This window comes from Podarcis melisellensis (genome assembly GCF_964234715.1).
Source record: "Podarcis melisellensis genome assembly, chromosome: 6".
In the NCBI taxonomy this organism is placed as follows: domain Eukaryota; kingdom Metazoa; phylum Chordata; class Lepidosauria; order Squamata; family Lacertidae; genus Podarcis; species Podarcis melisellensis.
The window spans coordinates 96,555,220-96,576,595 of NC_138538.1; the positions used below are offsets into that span (position 1 = coordinate 96,555,220).

At 44.5% G+C, this 21,376-nt stretch overlaps 1 protein-coding gene across 2 annotated transcripts in view; it reads left to right on the forward strand.

Annotated features, from left to right (window-relative positions):
* The window catches only part of LOC309371941 (P-selectin-like), a 28,952-nt gene that overhangs the window by 5,507 nt on the left and 2,069 nt on the right, over positions 1–21,376 (forward strand). The window contains exons 4-16 of one of the 2 annotated variants that reach the window (XM_081915075.1): positions 1,507–1,614; positions 4,327–4,515; positions 5,806–5,985; positions 7,111–7,296; positions 9,417–9,602; positions 10,088–10,273; positions 11,507–11,692; positions 13,161–13,346; positions 13,875–14,060; positions 14,628–14,813; positions 18,334–18,519; positions 19,350–19,472; positions 20,980–21,010. In XM_081915075.1, coding sequence (XP_081771201.1) covers positions 1,507–1,614; positions 4,327–4,515; positions 5,806–5,985; positions 7,111–7,296; positions 9,417–9,602; positions 10,088–10,273; positions 11,507–11,692; positions 13,161–13,346; positions 13,875–14,060; positions 14,628–14,813; positions 18,334–18,519; positions 19,350–19,472; positions 20,980–21,010 — 2,119 coding nt within the window. The remainder of the gene's footprint in view (positions 1–1,506; positions 1,615–4,326; positions 4,516–5,805; positions 5,986–7,110; positions 7,297–9,416; positions 9,603–10,087; positions 10,274–11,506; positions 11,693–13,160; positions 13,347–13,874; positions 14,061–14,627; positions 14,814–18,333; positions 18,520–19,349; positions 19,473–20,979; positions 21,011–21,376) is intronic. The other variant, XM_081915076.1, reaches the window with a different exon arrangement.

Below are 21,376 nucleotides of genomic sequence, written 5' to 3' on the forward strand. Positions count from 1 at the left end.
TATAACATATGTACACATTATATTTCCTGATATAATGTGTTCCTGTATGTTTGTTTCACTCATATCTTCACTTGTATGCATGCTTTCCTCTGTCAACATTGTTTCGTTGCAGAATGGCACTATAATGGGCAGGCCACCTTGCCGCCTCTTTTGCTTGCCCTTTTTCTGTACTGCACTGTAAACAGCAGCCTGATATCTTGAAATTAAGCAAGCACAGCTTATTCTGAGTCCGCATATGGAGATATTCTTTCCTGTGCAGTATGAAGTGCAGGACCCTGATATATTTGAAGCACATCTTGGAACCATAGAAATGTAGGGCTGGAAGGGTCACCAAGGGCCATCTAGTCCAACCCCCTGCATTGTAGGAACCACAGCTAAAGAATCCCTGATGGATTGATGGCTAGCCAACCTCTCTTGGGAAACCTCCAATGACGGTTTCACCACCTTCTGAGAGAGTCTGTTCCACCGCTGAACAGTTTTTACCCTCTGAAAGTTATTCTTAATGTTTAGTTGGAATCTCCTTTAGGAACAAAGCTGAATTTGGATATGAAAATCTGTGACCCGATTTCTGGCATGACTTTTGGTAATGTTCTAGAGGTGTGGATCAATCTATCATTTTCTTTTTCTTTTTCAGATATTGCTAAGTGAAAATGGATAGACATGAACCCTGTATTGCCAAAACAGGCATCTATAAGTGTGACCGTTTGTTCAAAAGCAAGCTAGTGTATTTGACAAGAGATTGGAGCAGATCCGCACCATAAATTTAAAGTATATTCAATGCGGTTTTAAAGCATATGGCTTCCCCTCAAGGAATCCTAGGAACGGTAGCTTGTTGAGGGTGCTGGGATCTGTAGCTTTGTGAGGGGGGAACTACAGTTCCCAGGATTCTTTGGGGTAAGTTGCATGATTTAAAAAGTGTGGTGTGGAACAGCCTGTAGACTTTGATTTTGTCCAGACTTGGAGCGCTTTAGTAGAACATGAAGCAGAATCAGCCCTGAGTACTGAACTCTGCAGAATGGGTCCAGAGATCCCTTCTGTTAAGAGTAGCTTGATGCCAAAGATGCTTGTATCTTTGAAGAGCTGGTTAGAGGAGGAAATTTTTAATATGCGTAACTTTGTTCACACTACATGGCTGACCTGCTCTTGCCTGTTCTGTGCAGTTATTAAAGTCCTTCTTGGGCTTTAGCTAGTCTGCCATGAGTTTTTCATTTTTACTTGAATAATATATGGGGGGCAGGTAAGCCCCGCCCTACATAACTGATCACAAGATGCAGAGTGCACACACTATTTGAATGGCAGTGGCTATCAAATATTTTATTGGGGGTCTGAAAGGGACCTCAACCCCTAGGAGTTGACTCCTATGTTTGCAGAATGAAATAGGCTGCTAACTGCCCTCCTCTCTTCTCCAAAGAGATCCTGGCAACTGCAGTTCTGTGTTCCCTTGGGAGCAGAGCTCTCAGTTTCAAGAGATGGCGCAACTCTAACCCATTTCTCTCTTCTGTGCAGCTTCCTGCCAGCCTTCCTCCTGCAGTCAGCATGGGGAGTGTGTGGAGACCATTGGGAATTATACCTGCCAATGTTATCCTGGCTTCTATGGGCCGGAGTGTGAATATGGTGAGTCTTCTAACAACCCAAGGACCAGAACCATGGCTGGGGGATGGATGCTTGTTACGTGCTGACAAAACATATAAGAATAATTAGCGCTTGAGTTAAATGTTCTGACAGGCCCCCCAAGTGCCCCAATTTTCCAGGGTTGTCCCTGATTTAGAGAAGCCGTCCCAGTTTCTGATTTGATCCCGGAATGTCCCACTTTTCCTTAGGATGTCCCTATTTTGATTGGAAAAATGTTGGAGGGTATGGAGTTATCTGACCCCTGAACCATCTGAAGGCAATCCTGTATAGGGAAGTTTTTTGAATGTTTTATGTTTTATTACATTTTTATACATGTTGGAAGCTGCCCGGAGTGGCTGGGGCAACCCAGTAAGATGTGTGGGGTATAAATAGTAAAGTTATCATTATGGAATGGGATGTCCCTATTTCCATTGGAAATATGTTGGAGGGTATGGTTCTGAGTGCTTCACGTATGCTTTCCATGTAAGGAAGGCCAGTGTGATCCCCGTTTGAGAGTGTGGGGGCTTCCTTCAGGGCCTTCTAGTGAATTAATGGCTAAGCTGAATTTTGAACCTGGGACTATCTGATCTTCTGCTCAGTCTCCTGATCACCACAAAATACAAAATTTACATTTATTTCTCTTGTGTATCTTTTAAGAGGTTTTCCCGTGAATAAATTTTGTTGAGCAAGAGAAACTGCTCCTCTTCAAGGCTGAGGGTGCTTCTTTCAGTTCTTGGCTTTTGTTGAGGTTTGAACTGGTGCTACCTTCTTTACTTGAATGACATTCAGAGGGCTCTGTCCATTCACAGTATGAAGTTTATGCGATGAAACCAGTAGCATCTTTTGCAAAGCCTCCTATTTTGTCAGCTTTCTTCCTGTGCAGATTATTGTTCAGTGCTACTAACTTATATTGTGTGTGTTTTTTTTAAAAGAAGCTTAAGTGTTTTGGCTTTCCCCCCAGAATCCTGAGAATTGTACTTTGAGGCTGCTGACATCTCCGCCCACCCTGCCCTTCATGAAACTACAGTAGCCAGAATTCTCTGGAAAGAGGAAATCATTTTAAAAACTAGTTTACATTTGTAGTGTAGCTCTGCCCCAAAAGGAAGCACACTGGAATGTGATAACAAAGATTGCTCTGTGAGAAATATTTAGCCCTGTTGTGTTGACTGACATGCATCACAAATAACATTACTGCCCAGCTCAAAATAATTTTCCTTTGAAACATCTATGTTGGAAGCCATGCCAGGGCTTTTAAGTCTAGCAACAAAATGTACAAATTCTCCTCAGCCACTCTTGGCCCTGGTTTGTGGGAATCAAAAGGGCAAGTTTGGCCTATTTCCACGAGGAGAAAACTCACCTCTGAATTGTACTTTATATTGTGAATGGGGGCTCAGATGGCTGGTGGCTCTTCCACACAAAATATATAGAACTAGATATCTACGAAAGCAACTAGATATTGGATTCTAGTTGAGTCTTCTCCCTGATGTGCCAGTTTTCTATAATAGTGAGGGTGTTTAAAAATATGTATCAGCCATGCAAGTCTTAACCTGTAGTTTGAAGTGGTCTTGCTCAAAGATGCAGGTTTACTGTCTCAGTGAAAAGTGTGCCTCAGTTGTGTGAATAAGCCTGTCTACCCACCATGCCTTTAAAGCACATTTGAAGCACACTCCCCACCCTCCAAAAAATATAATTCCTGTTAAGACTTGCTGGAATGGTAACTCTGTCTAGAATTCTCCGAGGGAAAGGATGTACTTTGAATGTATTTTAAAGCTATTGTGTGTATGCAGCCTAAGAGCTAAACCAGAGGAATCAAGGAATCCAAATGGGAGCGGGAATAATCTAGAGTGGAGAAGCCTTAGGAAGGGGAGATGGTGCTTTAACTCTTCTCCCACCTACCCTTTCCTACCTACTGCTCTGGCAGAAATGCAAAGTGCATATTTGAAATTAAAAGGAGACTTAGAAATGGATGGGTGAAAATGCTGACCTAAATACTCAGGAGCCAACTCCCCAGCTCACTGGAGCCCTTCTTTTCCTTATCCACTTTCCCAGGGTGAGCGCCATTGAACTGAATACAGATTGCTTCTTAGTTGACATGCGTAGGATTTCTCATGCTCACACTTGCAAATGTGTCTTGTAATATTTCCAGTGAAATATATCTGTCTTTTAAATATACGGTATTTTATTTGAGTTTGAGGGGTGTGGTTTGAGGGGAAAGGGGTCAACCCCCCCCCATACACTGTTGTTCATGTCCCCAGAAAAACTTGTCTGCAGTGGCGTAGCATGGGTTGTCAGCACCCGGGGCAAGGCAAGTAATTTGCGCCCCCTAACCCGTGGATTTTAGCACTCGAGTCTCTTCCACTAGATTAGTTGCGCCCCCCCAGATGTTGCGCTCGGTGCGGCCGGCCCCCCCTGCACCCCCCATGCTACGCCACTGCTTGTCTGGTCCTGCACCTAAGGCAGAATAGGGCCACCATGATAAATTCCAGATGGTTGAGTTAGTCACTCACTTTTACCCCCACTAACTGGTACTTTAACTCTGGTTTCTGTGTTGGTCCAAAGAAACACAAGATCTGAAAGGATTGGTGTTATAAGTGAGTGAGCAAGGGTTCGGGTAACAAATGTTTCAGCTCCACAATCTCTTTCAAAAGAGAGGTTAGAAAGACATTTGCTGATGGTAATGTTGGCATAACCTGGTATTTCAATGTCTCCATTTAGTTGTGAAATGCAAGGACTTGGATGCTGCACTTAGACCACTGCGCATGAACTGCAGTCATCCTCTGGGGAACTTCAGTTATAACTCCAGCTGTGGCTTCAGTTGTGATGAAGGCTTCGAAATGAATGGCCTGGCCACTTTGCAGTGCTTGCCGTCAGGGAGCTGGTCAGCAGAGATACCGCAGTGTGTAGGTATGTGCTATTATGGTGGGTGCCAGGTCTTAACGCAAGTGTGGAGGTTGCTAAGAAACTGGCAAGAGGTCCACTGAGCCAAGCACTGTTGTAATAATTCCACACACCCACACACTTTGCCCAGAAAACAAACAAACAAAAATGCAGTTTTCCTTTTTGCATGGATCAAAACTGAAAAGCAGTAAGCATAAACAGGATTGTAGAAAAACTCGCCATTTATTATAAATGTATAATTTATTATAATAAGTAATGCAGCAATGTTGCTACAAATATATATGCTCCAGAGTCACATTTTAGCATTCACAAATACAAGTGAAGCCCACTTTGGGTTACATTAATAAATATCTTATGCCCACATTAAGACGTAAGACAGTGACTGTGCTTTCTGTATGCATTTGGCTGAAGTTGGTTGGGGGGAATGAGAGAAAGGTTAACATTAAAACAATAAATGTGAATGGGGGTTAATGGCTAACATAATCACCTCAACTGTGAATAAATGAGACAGAGGTTAATGTGAATGTACATTTCAGCAGACAGTTAAGATTAAATGTTGGTGATGGCAGCAGCTGACTAAACTGTACAGAAACAATTATTTTTTAAAATCTGTTTTTTAATTGGAAAATGAATAAAAATTATTTACAAAAAAAATAAAAATAAATTCTACCTGCCCCCTAAAATAAAAGAAGCAGTCTTGGAGGAATCTTCAGAAAGTCACTGCAAGCAAGGCCACTTCACAGAAGAAAGTGGATAAGCAGATTACAGGCCAATGCTCAGGCCGCTTGTAGTGCATTTCACCACCATCCCTAGTTGCAGGAGATATTCCTAGTGGAATTGTTTTTGTTGTTGTTGTTCCCCTCCTTTTTCCCTGACAAAACTCAAGGCAGCTCACAGATAAACAGGTGCATGCAGTAGGGTGTGCTTGTTTCATGTGTGCATGCCATGTGGCGTGCACATGACACATCAACAACATGTGGCGTACTGACATCGCCCAGCCCCCTAAATTGTGGGGGCAAGGCGGCGCACTTGCAGATAAAATGAGCACTAAGCAAGTAGTCCATCTTCAGTTGATGTCCTTCATAACCAGAGTCCTGATCTTCTAGTTTTCAATGTTTGATATGTTATTGTGTTTTTAATATTCTGTTGGGAGTTGCCCAGAGTGGCTGGGGAAACCCAACCAAATGGGTGGCAATAATAATAATAATAATAATAATAATAATAATAATAATAGCCAATTCCCATCATGCATAGCACACACATGCCTGATTGAATCCTTCCTTCTCTGTTCCTTAGCTGTCCAGTGCTGGCCATTAAGAATCCCTGTTCATGGAGACCTCATCTGCTCTCACAGGAAATTCCAGTACCAGACTAGCTGCAACTTTAGCTGTGCAGAGGGTTTTCTGCTAAGTGGAGTGGAGACTACTAGATGTGAAGCATCTGGAGAATGGAGTTCCCTGGAGCCAATATGTCAAGGTTCAATTTCCTTCTAAATCCCATTCCGATATTATTGTCCCAGAACTCTCTAGTACTTAGAGGGTGTACGATGAATATATTTGGAGATCCAGCTGTAGGCTATCAAATGCCAAGACCAGAAGTAGATACTGACCTTCAAAACTAATTTAGATGCATGGAATAAACATTTTGTACATCACTTTCATAAACCTGGAGATTCCAAATTACTGTTGGTGGTCATATTGCATTTAGGGTTGTTAACTCCCCCCCCCCTCTTTTCTTTTTGCTAATCCTGCCCTGTACTGTTTGCAGCAGCCTGACGTGAAAGCAGGAAAGTTTTCTGGTATAGAGATATGCAAAGTTTCAATTCCTTGTTTTCTGCGTATCAGGTTGCTGTTTTAAGGCACAGAACAAGTAAAAAGTGAGAGCCTTATCTGATTCTAAAAATCAATCTATATACTGTATCTATATCTTCAAAAACAAAGGGATTATGTAGTAGGATTTGGCAGAGGCTGGCTGAGCTACCCTAATGGCAAGAGGCAGGGCAAACTGGAGTGTCCTGCCTGGTATGGGATCAGCTGTTGTGCTATAGTGAGTTTTCAACTGCCAACATTTGCTTACTTATTTGGGAGTATTTTTACCCTGCCTATTAACCCGAGATGGCCACCTGCTTAAGATGAGATTCCTGCATTGCAGGCGGTTCAGTTGGACTAGATGACCCTTGGGGGGGAGGTCCCTTCCAATTCCACAATTCTGTGATTCTAAGAACATGAATGTATTTGTTTCTAATTGTTTTAGCTGATTTGTGGCTAATTCTAGACTCTCTCTGCACCTGTGAAGGCTACGAATCCGTGGGAGAATAGCAATCTGATTTAATGTTACTGTTGGAGATTGGCAGAGGGTCCCCCAGTCAAATGGGGAATGGGTCTGCTTCAGTCAGTCATCCATCTGTGTCTAGCAAGAGCTGGGAGGAGGGGTGCCTGTAGTGTTGGCGAGGAGATAGGCTGGCATCATGCAAAATGTAGTATGTGAGGCTCATGGTTTAGAAACTCCATATACTAAATAAATCTAGTGCAAGCAGACCCCTTGCATCATGGTTTTGGAGATTTCTATTTCATTCTAGTTTACCCCTTTTTCTGTCTTTAGTTAAGCAATGTCCAGAAATCGAGTTACCCACAAGAGGAACCATGGACTGTGTAAATCCAGTGGGCGACTTCGCTTACAACTCCACCTGTGATTTTGGTTGTGAAGTTGGCTTTCAGCTCCGTGGCCCCAAGACGTTGCACTGCAGTGCATCTGGCCAGTGGACATCCTCTGTACCTGTTTGTCACGGTATGGCATCCGTATGGACTTTTGTGGGCCTCTAGAGGAATTTAGTGTCTCAGTTTGCTGTTACTGGTCTGCTGCAGCTACCTTGCACAGTTGCAGTGTTGAATAGTCCACTTAACGCTGCTGTGTAGTCATTGGAGGACTGGGCAGGACTCAAGGCCAAGAACTTAGTCAGTGAGCCCAGAGAGATACTATGTTTTACAGTGTGTTGCTGTCCAGAATTTGTCAATACACAATCATACACAATACACAATATGATAGTGTTCCAAGGGCTTGATAACTGAGGGCATCTACAGACTGTTGTGGGGTTTTTTTGTGGGATTCATTCACATGTCAGCAAATTCAGATTGCACAATTATTAATTTTTTGTTTTTCTTAATTCTCATTTAAAAACTATTTAACCTGGTTTCATTGAGCTACCTGTTTGTTTACAATAGAGCATATGGCATGCAGCAATTCTTGACATTAAAAAATAAAATAATAATATACCATCAGATAATTTTTTGACTATATCAACAAAGTTGATATACTCAAGTATATATGCCAAAATTATTAAAGATATGAAGTGATGTATAGTAATGTTTGTTGCCTGATTAGTGACCATAAGTAAAAGGTATTTTGTATCAATAACTACAGTGGTACCTCAGGTTACATACGCTTCAGGTTACATACACTTCAAGTTACACACTCCGCTAACCCAGAAATAGTGCTTCAGGTTAAGAACTTTGCTTCAGGATGAGAACAGAAATCGTGTTCTGGCGGTGCGGCGGCAGCAGGAGGCCCCATTAGCTAAAATGGTGCTTCAGGTTAAGAACAGTTTCAGGTTAAGTACGGACCTCCGGAACCAATTAAGTACTTAACTTGAGGTACGACTGTATTAGAATTTCTAAAGTTAAAAGGAGAAAAGTAGAGAAGGAAAGGGGAAAAGAGGGAAAGAAAGAATTACAATATGTACGTCATGCATACCAGACTGTGCTGTAAATTGGGTAATATTGGGTAATATTCTACCTCGTTATTGGGTAATTTTCTATGCCTTGTAATTTGTATAATCAAGAAAGTCACTCAGGTTGCACAAAGGAAAATGCACTGGAAAGTGTGCAATAACACTTGCCTTGACACACTCGGCCCCTCCAGACATCTTTTTTCATGGTGCATTCATGACTATTTGTGCTCATGATGCTATCAATGCGGTCACACACATTCCATCTTTTAATACGGTTTGCATCTGCAAAAGTTATGGGGCAGTTGCACTGCTTCATTTACAATTAGTGCATATCCTGTAACTTCCTGCTGAAACCCCATAACTTTTTGTACCACAAATGTTCTGGTTTTTGCTCCACTTTTATTGTCCCATAACCTCTCCTGTCAACAATAATGTGACAGCATTGGGAAAGCATGACAGAACACATGGAAGCAGAATAAACCCACCACTAATGTGCTACTCATGTCTCAAGAACATGTTGTAGAACACATCTGCAATATAAGACCAGGCTGGAGGGGCCCACCACCATCTGACCTCCTTGCAAACAAATCATGATGAATGCTCAATAAACAGGTAATCTGGCAATGTCCCGAGAATCAGGCTAGACCCGATGACGGTCGTCCCTAACTGGTTCCTGGACATGAAGTCCATGTGGGGTGCTTGACTGGAAGCAGCTGAACCCTTTCTTATTTTCACTTCCACACTTGCTATGGACTTGATGCCAGATCCACTTTTAATACAGAAGTGTTGCACTATTGCATGAATCTTAGAATCTTAGAATTGTAGAATTGGAAGGGACTCTGATGGTGTTTGATGTTTTATCGTGTTTTTAATATTCTGTTGGGAGCTGCCCAGAGTGACTGGGGAAACCCAGCCAGATGGGTGGGGTAGAAATAATAAATTCCTGCAGTGCAGGAATATGCAGCTGTCCCAGAGGGGGATTGAACCTGCAACCTTGGCAGTATCAGCACTGTCCTCTAACAAGCTGAGCTATGTAGTTTCACCCTGAGACTGAACACGGACGCTGTATGCTTTCACCTCTGCTAAACTGTGTGCAGGACATGAGAAGCAATCGCACCCTTGAACCAGTTCCAACTCTTAACTGTTGCCTCTCGCCTGATTCACACATCTGCTTTCCTAGCGGTTCAGTGCCAGCTGCTGCAGCCTCCTGCTTATGGTAACAGCACCTGCTTCGATTTCCATGGGGAATTTCAGTACCAGTCTCTCTGCACCTTCCACTGCGCTGAAGGCTTCCAGTTACTTGGAGAAAAGGTGACGGAGTGCACAGCATCTGGAGAATGGACAGCGGCAGTCCCAGCGTGCCAAGGTGAGGCTGCTGGAAGAACCACCATTCTTCTTTGGGTATGAGGTGGTGGAATAAGGATAAAATGACATCTTTCCTGACTTCTTCCAGAAGCCATAGTTCCTAGAGAAACGCATCACCTGAATATGCTAACTTTTAATTCGCAGTTTTCCTAACGATTGATGCGTTCCACACCTTGGCCTCCTGGCCACCAACACATTTGCAGTATACAAGACATTTACACATACCTGAATAAACACCAGTATGTGCAAGGGGTAGAGGTTGGGTCAAAGGAATAATACTCTGCAACAGCCTTTCCCACCCCCTTCTCCCTCCTGGCTCCCCCCGCCCTTTGCCCACTTGTATCTCTTCTTCCTCTGTATCCCATTGTTGTTGTTGTTTCCCTGTATTTTTGTTGGAAGCTGCCCAGACTGGCTGGAGCAACCCAGTCAAATGGGAAGGGTATAAGAAATTATGATTATTACCATCATCACCGTTGTCATCTTCAGCCATTCAGTGCCACAGTCTGGAGACCCCCAAGCAAGGGAGGATGACCTGCTTTCATCCAAATGGAGAGTTTGCATTCCAATCTACCTGTGAGTTTGCCTGCGAGGCTGGATTTAACTTGGCTGGAAGAAATTCAACCCGCTGCTTAGCAACTGGGAACTGGACTGCTCCCTTGCCAACATGTCAGGGTAACTAAGGTCTTTTCACTGCCTGTTTTTGTGATGAAACTCTGATCTGTCTGGTCAGGGTCTTTCAAGGCTGAGCACCTCCTGCCTGGCTACCTTATAGCAACCTGGGCTGCTTCCAGATGGTCCCTTCTTATAGCATTTTCCTCAGACTTCATATGGGAGCATGCAGATCACAACAGCATCATTGTTTTGAAATTATCTTCATCAATTTCTCCCCTTCTAATTTCTTTTTGATAGGAAAGGTATAGAACAGCAGTGCAAAGAGCCCTTCGGTGTGGATGTGTTTTTGCTGCTTTGCACTTTTACCACTGGGACTTTGGGGACTGTGGTTTTTGACACAGGAAGTGTCATGTGCCACAAATTTGGCTTTTGCTGCCTATATTGTAATACTGTTTTTCATGGGTTGGGGAAGGTTTTCATGAGAAGAAAATGTGGGTCCTATAGCATGGAAAATCAGGCACTTCTTCAAATGTTGCTTTCTCATGCTTGGGGGGGGGGCATCACATTGCCTAAACATAATGTTAAGTGCATGTGATGCCTTTTTTCTTGAGCATGAGAAAGCAGAATTTGAGGAAGTCCTGATGTTAAGAGACAAAACACAAGGCTCTTTTTCAAAATGGCAAAAGTAAGGAAGTCCTGATGTTAAGAGACAAAATACAAGGCTGTTTTTCAAAATGGCAAAAGTAAGGTGTTTCTTGGCTTCTGATGGAAAGCATATTTTTTAAATGTGCCTGTGGTTTTCAGTTGCCACCTTGCAGTGGTAAGAGACAGGGGAATTGATGGATCAATCTCTACATTGGTCAATGAGACTTTTGCATTTTTTTAATTTCACACTTTTGGCGGGATTGGTTTATTTTTTTAAAAAACAAAATAAGGAACCCATGCAGATATATGAACCACCTGCATGCATGCACATGTTTCTGTGAGAGGAATGAGTTAAATACTCATTCCAGACACATCCTATCATGATCCACCCACTGGTGCAGATGAGAAATGGTGGGGTCCAGCCAAAGAGTTAAATGAAAAAAGAATGGTGGTGTAGAGGTTTGTTGAGCAGCACCTATATGCAAGGGAGAACTTATATCTGGAAGCACCCCTGAAATAACTGCCTTCATTTCCCCCCAGAAGTACAGGTCTCATTTCATGCCTGGACTTGCTTCTTCCTGTGGCTGGGAGAATCTGGGCTGAATAGTTCCTCCTTTCACCAACATTGAGCACTCTCTTTCATTCTAGTTATTGAGTGCCCCAAACTGGATGTCCCCAAGAATGGAGAATTTGACTGCTCTCATCCACATGGAGACTTTGCATACAGCTCCAGCTGCACTTTCTCCTGCAATACAGGGTTTGTGCAAGTTGGAGCAAAGCAACTTCAGTGCACAGCTCTGGGAATGTGGACGGAGAAACCACCCTTATGTGAAGGTCAGTGCTGAGTATACTCTTGGGAATCAGCTGGGAAATGGATGGTAGTTGAGTATATAAAATTGAGATGTTGCATTTGCTAAATTGAAAAACAAACTGGATCCTCTGGTGTCATACTTCCACTGATAGCAGCGACAACAGCAATTCTTGATTTTTCTCCAGTTTCATACAAGATCTTGCTCTGAAACTTGGGAATCTAAACAAAACTGACTGGGTGCCTTTGCTACTTGCAAAGGAACAGGACACAGACTGAATACCAAGAACTGGGTACTTATTCTGGAGTGATCACAGGGGCAACCTTCCTTAACGAGGTCACAGACTGATGTGGAAATAAGGTCACTAATCCATAGTGTCTAACGGTGAATTACTGTATCACACCCTCCTCCTGAAAAGTATGAAACCTGAACTTTGGGTGTGTAGAACAACAACGCAGGCTTTGGGTGATGGTGACTGTACTGTCTCTGGGGTCCATTCACTGTAGCAACATTGTTAGTGGCATCTGCCTGGCAGTTCCTCCATATGCGTTCTACATACAGTATGTCCTATGTTCTACCTCCACTGTCAGAAGCAGTATGCTGGGAATCACAAGTGGGGAGAGCTTAGACCCCATAGTCATCATGTCGGTCACGGTGAGAGCAAGATGTAGGACTAGATGGGCCTCTAGCTTGATCCAACAGAGCTATATCATCTGTATTACGCTCCAAAATGCTGAGAAGAGGTGCAGAACACATTCACTCCAGACATGCAGACAGCACAGCCCCAGATGCACAGTCCATTTATTTTTAGCGCACCCAATGGAGATATAATTGCCTTTGACTAAATACAATTTAGGATATAAGTAAATTAAATTGACATAATTTTATTGGCCAGTTAAGAGACATCTCTGTATGGATCTGTGTTTCTCTGGTGCTTTTTTATGCTTAGAGTAAGATGTAGAGCTGGTTGGCAATTTACAACACTAGAGGGCTCAGTCTATGGACATGCTGCAAGGCAGGTTCATACGGGAAAACTGGATCTCATAGATAATAATAGTAATAATAGTTTATTATTTATATGCCTCCTGACTAGGTTTCCCCTGCCACTCTGGGCAGCTTCCAACAAATTAAAACACAGTGGGACATCAAACACTGGAAACTTCCCTATGCAGGGCTGCCTTCAGACGTCTTCTAAAAGTCAGATAGTTGTTTATTTCCTTGTTAATTTCCAGATTTCTTTAGCGCTGATGTCCTGGGTGTCAAAGCTTCAAAATGTGCTTAGTTGCTGTAGCAGCATTTCAGGAGGTGCCACCTCACCACACGAGCATGCGGTTCATCAGGGGGTGGGGTGGGGGGAGGTGGAATTAACCGCCATCTATCTGCAGGCTGGCCCCAATCCCAAAGTTTCATTTGATATCATACAACGCAAGCTGAATTTGAAGTGACATATTTATTTGGGGTGTATATTGAGAAATCTGTATTTCCAATTCCAGCTGTCCAGTGCCCATCCCTGAAAACTCCAGACAACGGCAAGGGAAACTGCTCTCATCCATACGGCCACTTTGCCTATCACTCCAGCTGCATCTTCTCCTGCAACTCTGGCTTTGAGCTGGTTGGGTCAGAGGACCTCGAGTGCACAGATCAGGGAAACTGGAGCAGAGATGTGCCCATTTGTGAAGGTAGCCTTGGACCCTCGTCAACTGTTCTTTGTACCGTTTTAAAAACTATTTTGGTTGTTTTTATGAAACATTTGTAAATTGCCTTGACAGAAATGCGAAAGGCAAGACATAGATTGATAAAACAATAGCAACAAATAGTAATAGATATTTCATCTGCATTGAGCTCTCCTGTAGCATAAATATTCTCTTCATGGAGGCAAGTCCTAGGCTCTGTGGTTTAACCCACAGCCCCACCCATGTCCCTATACTGCAGATAGTTATGCAAATAAGGGATCGAAAGTGATGTTCAGTGATTGGATAGTTACAGAAAATGGTTACTGTTGCTTTCTAGTGGAGTTCTATATAAGCAGGCTGGCTGAACCCTTCAGTTCTGTTCTGTTCTGGCCTGTGAATAAACAAGAGCTGTTTGAAGAATCGCTGTGTTGTCTGATATGTTCACCCACAACTTAACATTCATCAATGGATTTTCTTCAGTTTTACCATATTTATAACTTGGGCTTTGTTGCTTACTTGTCCTTTCTCCTTCAGCTGTCAAGTGCTCAGGTCTACCTAAGCCCGACAATGGCCATTTAAATTGCACCCACCCACTTGGGCACTTTGCATATGGCTCCAGCTGCAACTTTTCCTGCAGTGCTGGGTTTCAGCTGCTTGGACTACAGATGCTTGACTGCACAGCTCAAGGCCGCTGGACTGAACATCTGCCACAGTGCCAAGGTCAGTGCCAGCAAAACAGGGACAGCCCTTTTAAGGTGTGACATTTTAATGTATTTTTAATCTTTGTTGGAAGCCGCCCAGAGTGGTTGGGGAAACCCAGTCAGATGAGCAGGGTACAAATAATAAATTATTATTATTATTATTATTATTATTATTATTATTATTATTATGGTGCCCACCAGAGGTGACTGAACTCCAACTCCCATCCCCCCAGCCAACATCTGGAGAGTGCCATGTTGGCTGACACCTGCAGTAACTGCATTTCTCATAACTCCTCAGAGTTCAATGCGTATGACTGGAAATTAAAGTATACGACAAAAATGCCACAGGTCTCCTATTCCTTGTAAGGAAACTGACACGGTAAAATGCTCTTTCAAAAGCTTTCTGCATTGAAGGAAGACCAGAATATAAAATCATATAGTTGCATTTTGATATCTTGGATACTTGCAATACGGTCACCAGCCAGGGGAAAGAAACACTTTATAATTTGAATATGCATCTGCTGCAGTGTATTGTGACTCATCCAATATTCATGTACAATAAATAATCTGCACATTCCTATCCCAGCTGTCCAGTGCCCATCCCTGCAAACTCCAGACAATGGCAAGGGAAACTGCTCTCATCCATACGGCCGCTTTGCCTATCACTCCAGCTGCATCTTCTCCTGCAACTCTGGCTTTGAGCTGGTTGGGTCAGAGGAGCTCGAGTGCACAGATCAGGGAAACTGGAGCAGAGATGTGCCCATTTGTGAAGGTAGGGCTTCCAGATAATCTTGGTTCCTTCTGGGACAGGCTTGGGCAAACAGTGGGTACTGCTTGTCGTAAGGTTGCTCCCCAGAATTGGATTAGGGCTTCTTTCCAAGGGTGTATTGTGTGTGGCTATCACAGTGGCTTCAGAGGCCAAAATATATATCTTATTCAACACTGGAAGAGTGATACAAAACGCTGTTGGCTGACATTTGGAGTTTGTAAGTAAAGGTAAAGGTACCCCTGCCCATACGGGCCAGTCTTGACAGACTCTGGGGTTGTGCGCCCATCTCACTTAAGAGGCCAGGGGCCAGCGCTGTCCGGAGACACTTCCGGGTCACGTGGCCAGCGTGACATCGCTGCTCTGGCGAGCCAGAGCTGCAGACGGAAACGCCGTTTACCTTCCCGCTGGTAAGCGGTCCCTATTTATCTACTTGCACCCGGAGGTGCTTTTGAACTGCTAGGTTGGCAGGCGCTGGGACCGAGCAGCGGGAGCGCACCCCGCAGCAGGGATTCGAACCGCCGACCTTTCGATCAGCAAGTCCTAGGCGCTGAGGCTTTAACCCACAGCGCCACCTGTGTCCTGGAGTTTGTAAGTAAAGCTTACTAATAGTGTGGTCTGTTTATTGCAAGAGAGGTAGAAGAGGAAGCACCGAAAGCAGACTAGAACAGTGTTTCCCAACCGGTGTTCCGCGGCACACTAGTGTGCCACGAGACGTTGCCTGGTGTGCCGTGGGAGGGAGGCGGGCGAGGCGGGCGGTGAGGAGAAAAGGCGACGAGCGGCGTCCCCTCAGAGCGCGGCGGGGCCACGAGCGAGCTGCCTCCTAGGCGCGCCTTCCCCGCCTCTCCTTCGGCTTCGGCGGCATCCCTGCGCTCCTTCTCCGACGCTGGAAGCAGCGGCAGCGGCAGCAGCAGGCAAGCAGCCCCTCCTCATGCTGCCCTGGGTGGCGGAAGGGACAGGCGGGCCAAAGGGTCGCCGCCGCTCGCCTTTCCCGCGCGTTTCTCCACTTCGGTTCGACTTTGGGACTCGAAGCGCGCCGGCGGCGGCAGCTCCCTGAGAGAGCGAGAGAGAAAGAGCGAGCGGCTTCGCTTCTTTTCGACTGGCTGAGGGAGCTCTTTGCCGGATTTCCTCTCGGCGCTACCGCGGCTGAGGGAGCCGCAGCTTGCTTGCTTGCTCGCTCTCTTGCTCGCTGAGGGAAGGTGGCGAGGTGCCAGTCAGCGCTCCAGCCCACCCCCTCCGCGCGGACGGACGCACACGCGCACCTTATCAGCATGCAAGATCCTCCCACCCCCGTCCCCAGACTCGCCACGCGCCCTGCACGCGCGTGGCGGCTGCTGCTGCGGGGGAGTTTTCGCCAGCGACGCGCGAGAGCGGTGCTTCGCCTGAACGTGTGAATGAAGATACCTGTGGCGCTCATTGGGTGGTTTTTGCAGGAAGGTGGATGTGAGCGAGCGCTTCTTCCTTCCTAACGTGGCGTGTCACCTGTGCACAGAGATGTTCTACCTGCAGAGTCAGTTCTCTGCTCCCCGCTTCATCCTCGCACAACTGCCATGCGAGGTTAGTTAAGCTGAGAGTCAATGGCCAGATTGTTCCTCCAAGTGCTTTTACTGATGTAGAGTAACAGTCAAGCTGCGGTCTAGCTTGCAAGCAAATACAAACATACCAACCACATATGCCTGTTTTCGCTCAGGTTGGAGGTCCTCATACGACATTCCCAGACCATACATGAACACAAATCCTTCCACATCTCGGCCAGTTGTGACTTGCCATAAGTGCCTGCACTTGTTGGGTGTGCACAGTGCTGAACTGAGCAAGAGTGCAAAAATCTCCAGCACTCCTTAGCTCACAGCTCACACTCTGGCATCAACACGTGGAAAGTGGCAATCTTGAAATGTTCACACTCACCAAGCAATGGCAAGGTGTTCACACTGCTGCACTGTGTGAGATAATAGGTAAACATTTAAAAACTCTCGAGGGGAAGTTGTCATTTTATTTCTCTTCAGTCTCCACTGAATGCCTTGACTGGGTTAGGGACCCTTATAGCTCAGCATCAGTTGGTGGAAAGGACATGACTTTACAGGAGCAGGAGGAACTAACTGAACTGAGACAAAATCGTGGCTTCAAGCTAAGATTTGCTGATCTACCTTTGGACAGTTTTTGGTTGGAAACTGCCAAGGAGTTCCCCCTTCTGGCAAACAAAGCTATTTTGACATTGCTCCCATTTTCCACTACATATCTCTGTGAGTTGAGCTTTTCAAGCATGATTGCTATAAAAACTAAATACAGAGAGAGACTGAGAGCTGTTGACGAAGAGCTACGTGTGTGTCTTTCTTCGATTCCAGCCAGAATATCAGCTTTGTGTTCAGCCAAACAGGCCCAGGTTGCGCACTGAATAAAGTATTTTATAATTTTTCATATTTCTGTTTACTTACTATTTCATAATAAAGTAATTATAAAATACTTTCTTTGTGTTTATTTGATTCCTATTAAAGAGAGTTACTTTATATATGGAACACAGGTGGCGCTGTGGGTTAAAGCCTCAGCACCTAGGACTTGCCGATCGAAAGGTCGGCGGTTCGAATCCCTGCTGCGGGGTGCGCTCCCGCTGCTCGGTCCCAGCGCCTGCCAACCTAGCAGTTCGAAAGCACCTCCGGGTGCAAGTAGATAAATAGGGACCGCTTACCAGCGGGAAGGTAAACGGTGTTTCCGTGTGCAGCTCTGGCTCGCCAGAGCAGCGATGTCACACTGGCCATGTGACCCGGAAGTGTCTCCGGACAGCGCTGGCCCCTGGCCTCTTAAGTGAGATGGGCGCACAACCCCAGAGTCTGTCAAGACTGGCCCGTACGGGCAGGGGTACCTTTACCTTTACCTTTACTTTATATATAGTCAATATAGGCACAGAGTTAATTTTTTAAACATTTTCTAATGGTGGTGTGCCTCGAGATTTTTTTCATGAAACAAGTGTGCCTTTGCCCAAAAAAGGTTGGGAAACACTGGACTAGAATGTGATGTTTAAAAGGTCTAACAGCCTATTATTTCCATGCTTTACTGTGCAGCATGATTCTGATGACTAAAACATCAAATTAAACAATCCAGTATAAAACATTGCTGAAGAAAGTATATAAAATATAAAGTATATATTCAAAGCAACATATTTAACAGTAAACTGAAATATTACATTAAAAAGGAGGTCAACAACAGAATACACATTTAACACAGCATAGTTAGCAAGAGAATAAAATATTATTTCAAGCATAGAACATATCTGCCGCTGTTGCTACCAGTCCTGCCGATTGTGGTTCCTGGAGAATGGCAGCTGTGGGAGCTCAGGCTCAGTTATCTGGGTCTGCACTAAGAGACAGCCAAGACATATCGCATAAATACAGCTGCCTCTGTCACTTGTCAGCTTTTATTAAGCCGTTTGTCTAATTCTTACAATGCTATATTTAGAAATAGCATAACATTCCTTTAATCCAATGTGTAAAGCAAGTTTGTGGTTCATATTTTCTTCCCATCCCCCCAACAGCGATAAAGTGTCCCCACCTGAAGGTTCTGGGGAAGATGAAGATGAACTGTTCTGGTCCCTGGGACTCCTTCAGATACGGGTCGACATGTCTCTTCCAGTGTGCTGAGGGCTACAACCTCAATGGAACAAGCAGCCTTCAGTGCCAGGCCGATGGCCAGTGGTCTCCCGAGATGCCTGTTTGTCAAGGTACCTGTAGCCCCTTTTCAAGGGGGCTTCCAGATGGGTGGCTTCTAGCCCTATGTTATTCTTCTTCTTCCACTGTAAGCTATTATTACCAATTGGCTTTCCACACAACTGGAAAGGCTGTGATTTTCCTGTGAATAGTTTCTGCTAAAATGCTTAGCATAGAAGCACCCTTGTTTTTAAAAAAGAAAATAATTCCCAAAAAAGTTGCGGAACTGTCCTGGGGCTCAGGAGGAAGGAAATATTCTGCTGGCATCATGGATGGCAGCCAGTTGGTTTGCTGTACATTTGCAGAACTATTGCAGTTGGTGGCACTGCAGACATGTGAAACATTCTTGTAAGACCTGCACTGATAGTTGAGGAGCGTTCTTGGATGGAAGGCTTTTATAAAGTCTGGTGCAGGCGGCTTGTGGGGTCAACTGATGGTGTCCAGGCTGGTCTTGGCTGGTAAAGCTAAATCCACCTGAATAGCTGGGGGAGCAAAGTGCTGCTGGCACAGCAGAGGTACCATCTTCTGAGGAACATTGAGGGGGTTCTGTGTTTGGGCTCAGCAATGGAGGCAGCAGTCCCCTTTATAAAAAAAGATTGAGGGGCCCCACAGAACCTCGGCCCGCTGGAGCCAACGCCTACATTGTACAGGAAGGAAGGGACTCTGAGAAGACAGAACATCATACAGGTGACTATATTGCCATGAAGCCCCTCTGTCTTGATCACAGTCTGCAGCACTTGGATTTGTCATGCTGAAGGTGCCAGACCATAGAACTGGAAATGAAGAACCTAAGAAGAGCTTAGGGGACTCAGTCTCTAACTGTTGGGTTTGTTATTCATTCCAGAAAATGTTGCCCCTTACTACACAAAAGCTCTGCTTTATACTGGTGGAGCCACAGTATCGGCTGTTGCCCTTGTACTTTCTGGGAGTCTGATCGCTCTGGCTATTAGACGCTTCAGGAAAAAAGGTAAGAAAACCCAGGTGCCCCAACTTATTTACTTCCCCCAACCTGGTCATGTTTTCAACTTTTTATTTTGATTAACATCGTTCTGCCCGGACGCTGAGGTCCAGCGCCGAGGGCCTTCAGGTGGTTCCCTCATTGCGAGAAGCAAAGCTACAGGGAACCATGTCAAAGAGAAAAACAACTACCTGACATTCAGAAGACATCTTAGGGCAGCCCTGTTCAGGGAAGTTTTTAATGTGTGACATTTTAGTGTATTTTTGGTCTCTATGGAAGCCGCCCAGAGTGGCTGGGGAAACCCAGCCAGATGGGTGGGCGGGGTACAAATAAATTATTATTATTATTATTATTATTATTATTATTATTATTACATCTTCTTGAGGAGCTAGATATGCAGAAAGTGCTGGTAAAGTTATGTTCCACAGCACTTCAGGCTGTGTGTGTGTTTATTGTCGCAGGGTGACTCTCTCATGTAAAAACAATCCTTCTCTTGTGTTGTAAATTTGAGAGATGTTTTGTGGTCTGATATGTTTCTGATATGTTTGACATGCAGGCACCTTTTTACATGGCGGAGCTGGGGATTTAAAAATGTCTCCCCACTTACATTTGGAAGTGGCATAGTGGTGCAGTGGCATTCTGCTACCACAGTTCATTCTGTGCCACAAGCAACACTCGCAGCTTATGCACCTTGTGATATATGGGTGCTTTCAAATGGGGCCTAATATCAAATAAGTCATTTATTTCCCCTACCTTGGAAATTAGATTTTTCTCTCTGTGTGCATTAGTTTCCACACATACCCTTTTTTCAGTCATGGATCATTCACTGCTATTTCACTGTGTGAACAGAGCTGAGCAAAATGTCTCTGGGTTGTTGTTAGTTGTCTCCTGCCCCCCTCCCCCAATCCCCTCCTCCTCCAACCTCCACTACCTCTTTTTTGTTGTTTTTCTGAACATGCATGCAGGTATTTCTATACTGATGCATCGAAAGCACGCAAGAGTGCAAGGCCAGATGTCACCCGCCTTAGTTATCATGTTTCACAATGGGGGAAAACATAGTGTTGTGGGGAGTTTTTGGGGGTGAGGGTGCAGTATCCATTTCCATTTAAGAAATGTTTTACTATTGGAGGTCTGGGAATCCTATAACCAGTTGACTTGTTGCAAGTTTGTTAGCCAAGGATCTTTTATAGTCAGGATGGCCATAGCATTGTTTGCTGTACATATTTCTGTGCCTGGAACTAGGGTGAAACTCAATGGGGAATTTCGTGCCAGGAATTTTCTGTCTAACAAGTCTCTCAGGATTGTTGCATGAAGAAAAACCCATCTGACTCCCTCTGCTTTTTGGTGGAGTGGTGGAATGCAAATGGAATTACTTCATCAATCACTACTTTGTATTTGAGAACAAATCGCTGGTATATTATCTGCTGCTTACATAAATAAATGACAATAACTGAATTTCTCTCTCTCTCTTTCTCAAATTCTCTGCACCATCCAATGGCAACTTTGACTCTGTCAGGGGAAAAGAAAAGGCTCCTTGACCATACCAGGTACTATGAATTACTACATGAAATTAGACCAACCTCTTTTTTCTAGTATTCAAAAAGAATGACTAATAATTTAATGAGGCATAAGATTTAATGTCCCAGAGTCCATTCTGACAGATCTGCAAGCTGTTTTGAAAAGAGAGGTAAAGATTAACAAACACACAGAGAGAGTAGATCTGTCATTCAGATCTTGTCAAACAATTTTAGTTAACAAGATGTGTAGCATGATCCTAAGCATATTTACTTGGGAGTAAGTCCCATTGAGACAAGTGGGGCTTCCTTCCTTGTATGTGCATGGATTGCAGGTCAGTCATTCAGCATCTGAAAGCTCGGGTGCAGCTGTGTCCTCAAGCCTTGCGGGCAGAAACA